This window comes from Camelina sativa, chromosome 12 (genome assembly GCF_030686135.1).
Source record: "Camelina sativa cultivar CO46 ecotype springtype chromosome 12, ASM3068613v1".
Taxonomy (NCBI): Eukaryota; Viridiplantae; Streptophyta; class Magnoliopsida; order Brassicales; family Brassicaceae; genus Camelina; species Camelina sativa.
This window is the reverse complement of record NC_141891.1, coordinates 33309414-33316511: the sequence shown is the minus strand read 5'-3', so window position 1 is coordinate 33316511 and position 7098 is coordinate 33309414. Positions and strand designations below refer to the sequence as shown.

Sequence of the window (7098 nt, the reverse complement as noted above, 5' to 3'; positions counted from 1 at the left end):
ATGAGCGGTTGGGAGCATCGGTCAAGCCATGGCCTATTGAGAGTGACGAGTGAAAAGGAAGACTTTGATCGCGACAATCAGCGGGCAGGACACTCAACCAAAGCATGGCCGAGTGAGACCATCGGGCACAGCCATCGGCCAAACGCCGACCGATGGAGATCGTCCAGGTAAGTCTCCTTCTCCTTCTCGGTTTAATTCGGTCCAATCCTAGTAAACCGGTTTGATTTTTCAACTTTTCAAATCAATTTTGGCCGGTTTATTCCTTCTCTCAGCCTCCTAAAACCCGAAACTCTCTTCTCTCTTCTCTCCTTGTCGATTTGAAGCTCCTTATATCCTTAGAACACTAAAATCTTTGTATCTCTCTCATCTCTCAATCGTTTTCAAAGATTTTTGATGTGTTGGTTTCGGTTTTGCAAGCTCTTTTAACTACTTCTAACTCCACCTTCTAGTTCTGTTTCACTACTCATCGACAACAAGGTAAGATATTCTATCTCTCCTTTTCTCTCATTCAAGTTTGAACCCAATATATGCTAGAATCGACCAGCCAGTTATTTATGCATTGATTTTAGGTTGTTTAGCTTTATATTGATGTTAGCTGGTTCCAATTTCGTTTGAATTGTTATGTTTGATGTTTAATTTCGAAAATTTTGATTTATGAGCATTTAGGGTTCTTGAGAATTGTTAAAATCAAAAATTTTGGGGAAATTTAAGTTTTATTGTTTCTTTACTTTGTCTATTGTTCAATTAAACATCCTGGAAGAGACTAGCAGTTTTGGAGACCAATTGATCATTTTTGGTGGTTTATTGAGTTTTTAAATTTTTAAGAAGTAATTTTGAGTTTGATTGTTAAGTTTGTATCTAAGTTGGTTCACATTTGTTCCTTTGTTTAATATTGTTGATTTATCTCTTAAATACTTAGCATTTGCTAGTTGGGGATTCAAGTTGTGGCTCCTAGTGAGCCTTACTAATATTTTTCAAGTGTTTTTGTATTTTTGATAGGAACAATGGGTAGAACCAACTTGAGACCTTGAGAAAAACAAACTAAGGCAAAGGAGGTTGTAGAAAGGGTTGTTGAGAGGAAGAAGAAGAAAGCAACTCAGTCTAAGTCTTCACTTGGTAAACAAAAAGCTCTAGCAAGCAAGAAGAAGAGTAAGGAGCTTGAGATTGAGGATAATGATTCAGAGGAAAAGGATATGAGTGAGAGTGAGTCTGATTGTCCACCACCTCCAGCTGCCAAGGAAAAGCAGATTAAACTAATCAAGAAGAAGCCTACCTATTCCCAACTGATGCAGCGCCTTAAGAAGATCAAGTTTGCTCCAACTAGATATCCAGATCATGAATTCCTTCACAATGCTGGCCTCCTTGAAGACATGCAAACTATCTTCACAACTTTGGAATTAGGACAGTTCTTCAATATGGCTTTTCCCACATATGTTGAGCCAACAAGAGAGTTCCTTGCATCCTTATCAGTGACTTATTATGAAGATGAGATGGTGGAGGAGACTAATGATCTTGGGTATTTTGAGTTTAAAGTTCAAGGGAAGCACTACAAGATGACCTTTGGAGAGTTGGGAGCTATCTATGGTTTTCAACCAGGAACAAGTCTAGAATACAACACTAACCCAAAAGAGTATGAATCTTTTTGGCAATCCATTGCTGTGGGGAATTACATAGCTGGTCAAGTTAAGAACACAGGCATCCAACATCCTACAGTGAGATATGCTCACAAGGTTCTCTCTCACACTCTCTTTGCAAGAAGAGAAGCTGGAGGAGTTCAAGCCAATGAACTTGGTTGTCTTCTAGCAGGGCTGCAACCTTTCAAAAGAACCTATGAGGAAAGGAATCCTCCATTGTCCAATGCTGAAAATACATGTGTTGCTGCTGTCTTCCTTCATCAAATGCTTCACTACCAAGGTTGGGTTTGGACAACAACATATAAGACCCCTGTTCTAAGTATGGGTGGACTTGTCAGCAAACGGAGTTGAGCTTGGTGAGTTTGACCATGAAATTGCAAGGCTTGATCCAGCCTACCTCAAGAAGACTACTTATTTGGATGGCCAAACAGAGAAGGGTTTCTATGCTTATTATGGTTACATCTTCAAAAGCATGCATAAGAAGAGACTCGTACTCCCTCAAACGGATGTTACATCTCTTTATGTCAGGTTTGGAATGAGCTGCCAAATTAAACATGACTTCCTCTACTCCTTTAAGGATGATGGGCCAAGTACTTCAACTTCTGCAACCCAATATCCCCGTTGCTTCAACCGATCTTCACCCAGATGAAGCTCTCACAACTCTCTCTTCTCACACTTAGAATAAAACTCACTCTTTTCTCTTCTCTATATCTCGCCAACAGCCTCTAGGCGTCTCTCTCTCTTTTTCTCTTCAAGTGAGAAAATGAGAGACTATCTATAGAGAGGGGTAGGCGACGCATGCATACCACACGCAAGGGGTTAGGTGTCATCACTACATTACTCCATCAACACTTGGCACAAGAGAGACAGTGAGGTGTCACTCTCATATCACTCTTTACATGCATGAGTGGGGAATATTTCCTCCCACTAACAAAAATCGAGTGGCATATGCTCCACCACTATCTTCTTCTTCTCACCACACAAATGGAATATTCTCCTCCACTATCTCCAAGAGACAAAATCGAGTGAAGGAATATTCTTCTCCACTTTCTCTTTTTGCGATTAAACAATCGCTAGTAGAGTCTCCACTAATTAATTAAATAATAATTAATTAGTCTCCATTTCTCTCCACTAACTCCGCTTAATAAAATATTATTTTAGCGGGTTTTTTCTTAGCAGTTCTTCTCAGTTTCTAATCTTTCCCTCTTGATCTCTTCCCGGATCAATTCCTCAGGAAATTTTATTCCGGAGTGAGGGTCATTACACCTACTCCATTTTGTTTGCTTTCCAAATATTTTCAGTTGAACAATAATAAGCATTTTTAAAATGCTTAGTTTGAATCTTCAATTATATATTTTTAACAGTATTCTCTATAAGATTGCTTTATTATCAATAAATCACTATGGTATTTTTTTCAATAATGTTGCTGATTTGTTCTCAAATGATTTTTTGTATTGTTAAGATTTGAGTGCTTAGTTTTTTCCTTAACTTTTGGAGATTGTTGTAAATTATTAATTTACTAATATAGAAATCTTTAAATTAGTAAATTCAGGATCTCTTTCAACAGAGACAATGATGATGATTTAGACTTCTAAGAACCATAGCTTTCAATGGAGTATATGATGAAGAAATCTACTTTGAAGTAACAGCAGTTTCATCATGCATTTATCAATTAAGAGACATTTTACACTAAGTCAAAATTTTATTTTAACTATATTTAATCATTGAAATATTTTATGGTTCTGCAAAACGTATCCTTTTGTTATGTTTCTCTTTTCATTTAAATATACTTTAATTCAAGTAGTTCGTAGAATTGAATATAGTACTTTATAAATATTATTTCAACAATTATACATTACAATTTCGAATTTTTAATTTAATTATATTTTTAAATTAAACCAATGCATGGATGTATTCAAGTCAAAAAAATAAACATTTACATACTTCCAAAATCTTTGGTTTGATTCTGTAAATTTCCAACTGACATTAAGAAAAAGACATAAATTTTGGACGTAACTTCCAATCACTATTCATTTTCCTCTTTTCTAGATATATCCAACTGGCATAAATTTTTTTTTGTTTTTTTGTTTAGGTGTTCATTGTCTAATGTCTCAATTAAGATGTTCTAAAGTACTACTTGGTAACGAAGCAAGAGCGTTCACTACTCATATATACATCCGTTCCTAGTGCCCGCTGCAAATCTTGCCAGAATATCGATGCGAACTTCGGGTCACGATCAGATACTATGTTGGCCAGCACTCCGTGGAGCCTTAAAATCTCATCAATGTACTTCTCCGCTAGATCAGAGGCTTGATCTGTACTCTTGACCGAAACCAAGTGAGCTACCTTGGTCAAACGATCCACCATTACCCAAACTGCATCATTGGCCCTCCCCGGCCTTGTGGGTAGTCCCGTGATAAAATCCATCGATATCGACTCCCACTTCCACGTCGGTATGGGTAAATTGTGTAACAAACCCGCCGGTACTTGGTGCTCCACTTTGACTCTCTGGCATGAGTTGCACTGACTCACCCACTTTGCTATCTCTCGCTACATCCCAGGCCAATGATAGTACCGTCGAACATCTTGGTACATCTTGGTGCTTCCTGAATGGATGCTTAAGGCAGAAGTATGCGCTGCTCTTAAGATCTCTTGGCGCAGTCCACTTCGATCTGGAAATGTGATCCTTCCATTAAGTAGTAGTGTACCATCATCAGCTAGATGATAATCACTAGCGTTTGGCCCATCCAAACCTCTCAGCTCCTCAGCAATCTTCTTAAGGTTTTTGTCTAATCGATGCTCTTCACGAATTCGTCGTAGAAGACTAGCCTGAGTCACAGCTTGGAGTCCTAGCGGCTCGCTAGACTCTCCCTCCATGGCAAATAATCTCACCTTCTTGAGTTCTTCAGACAATGCTTCCATGTCTTTCTCCACATCAATGTCGACTCTTCGACGGCTCAAGGAATCTACTACAACATTTGCCTTTCCCGGATGATATTGAATCTTCAGATCATAATCGGCGATGAACTCCATCCATCTCCTCTGTCTTAGGTTGAGATCTGATTGTGTAAACAGATATTTAAGACTTTGGTGGTCTGTAAATACCTCGACTGTTTCTCCATACAAGTAGGATCTGTATCCAAATCGTGCGTAGGGTAGTTCTCCTCGTGCTTCCTTAGCTGTCTCGAGGCATATGCAATCACTTTATCATCTTGCATTAGAACACATCCCACTTCAACTCTTGATGCATCTGTATAGACTGCATAAGGTTGATATGCTTCTGGCAGCGCTAACACCGGAGCTATTGTTAAAGCTTCCTTCAACTTCTCCAAAGCTTCTTGCACTTCTTCACTCCAAATAAATGGAACTCCCTTACCGGTAAGTCGTGTTAGGGGTTTAGCAATTGATGAAAACACTTTAACGAACTTCCGATAGTATCCTGCGAGTCCTGAGAAACTCTGTACTTCCGTCACAGTCATGGGCTTTAGCCACTCCTGGATTGCAGTGATCTTCTCCGGATTTGCTGACACTTCTTCCTCAGAAACTCGATGGCCTAGAAATCCAATTTCTCTTTGCCAAAACTTGCACTTACTGAACTTGGCAAACAACTTTTGCTCTCTCAGTCTCTCCAAGACTTTCCTCAAGTGCTCTTGATGCTCCTCAGCACTCCGCGAGTAGATGAGAATGTCATCAGTGAATATTATCACGAACTTATCCAAATAGTCGTGAAACACCTCATTAATTAGTCTCATGAAAACTGCCGGCGCATTAGTGAGCCCAAACGGCATCACTATGAACTCGTACTGACCGTACCTCGTTCGAAACACAGTCTTCATCATGTCTGGCTCAAAGATCCGAATTTGATGATAGTTGGAGGCTAAATCGATCTTCGAAAACTAACTCGCTCCCCTGAGTTGATCCAACAACTCGTCAATGCGCGGTAGTGGGTACTTGTCCTTGATAGTGACATTGTTAATCCCATGGTAGTCTATGCACAACCGCATACTACCATCCTTCTTCTTGACAAACAATACTGGAGCTCCCCAAGGTGACAAACTCGACCGGATAAACCTTTTATCCAACAGGTCCTCCAATTGTGTCTTGAGTTCTGCCAACTCAGTTGGGGCCATACGATATGGTGCCTTTGCAATTGGGGTTGCACCCGGCTCCAGATTGATGGTGAATGGATGACTCCTCTGTGGAGGCAACCCTTACAACGGTCGAAATACGTCCTTATATTCCTTGACCGTGTCAATATCCTTGACCTCTAAGTCCTTCTTGTCATCTCCCCCAACGGCAGTGAGGGTGACAAGGTACACACTCTCCTCATCAGCCACAAAGGCACGCAATCAGTATAAACCCACTCAAATACCCTGTCGGGTAAGTATCAGTTCTGGTAGCGAGCCAGACCTAGCTCTTCGCCACGACATACATAGCCATGATGCATGCCGCAACGGAACTCAGGAAGGACGGACATATCTCTCTTAGTGCGCTTCTTGCAACACCTAACACACAAAACACTCAACTAGAAGATTAGAACCCAGACTAACCTGTTATGGGACCTTTCTGAGATCCTGAAGGTTGAGTCGGCTCTAAACCTAAGGCATATACACTAGCTGGGGTTGCTTGCTTTTTCTTTGGGGGTTCCTTCACAGTCACCGCAAACAAAGCTCGGTTTGGAGGTTGGGCGTTTGGCTTGTTTGGCCTCTTCGGACATGAGGTCACGTAATGGCCGATCTCACCACAAAAGAAGCATGTAACAACTACTTGATTTGGGGTCTGATTTTCCACCTTTGTTGGGCAGAATCGGGCGATGTGTCCAATTTGTCCGCAGACGAAACATCCTCTTGGTTCCATATTCACCGCAGTACGTCCGCCTTGGTTCACAACCATATTGCTTTTTCCCCAGTTACTGTTCCGGTTCCGATTAAACTCGGTTGTATGCTTCCTTCTTCTCTTGACTCTTCTTTAGCTTCTCCAAATCATTCCCTTGCTCTACACTCACAACCCTTTCTTCCAGCTCAGTGACAGTCGCATATGTCACTGCCCGCAGCTTGCTCGAAATCTCCGGTTGAAGTGCATTGAGGTACCTTCGAACAATCGATGCTTCATCATCATTTCCGTTGTACAAGTACTTACGGAGTCTGGTGAACTCTTGTCCGAATTCGAGGACACTCCTCTCTCCTTGTTCTATCCTCAAGAACTGCTTCTCCAATCGATCGCTTGACTCAGGAGAAAAATACTTATTCTCGAACTCCTTCTTGAACGTCTCCCACGTTATTGGCGAATAACGTTAGCGAGAAAGCACCGTATCCCACCATGCTCTTGCATCTTCTTCTAACAAGTTGACTGCGATGCGTCTTCGGTACTCCATAGGGCATTCTGACGTATCAAAGTGCATCTCTAGGTTACGTAGCCACCAATCTGCTTGCATCGTGTCCGTCTCTCCTTTGAACTTTTGGAC

At 41.0% G+C, this 7098-nt stretch overlaps 1 protein-coding gene across 1 annotated transcript; it reads left to right on the top strand.

The window, feature by feature from the left end:
- On the top strand, positions 1-2262 carry LOC147932978 (uncharacterized). Its single transcript, XM_087477239.1, has 3 exons — positions 1-167; positions 930-954; positions 1047-2262. Exons 1-3 carry the CDS (start codon positions 1-3, stop codon positions 1983-1985), a joined length of 1131 nt encoding a protein of 376 aa, XP_087333365.1. The 3' UTR covers positions 1986-2262.
- The last annotated feature ends 4836 nt before the right edge of the window (positions 2263-7098 follow it).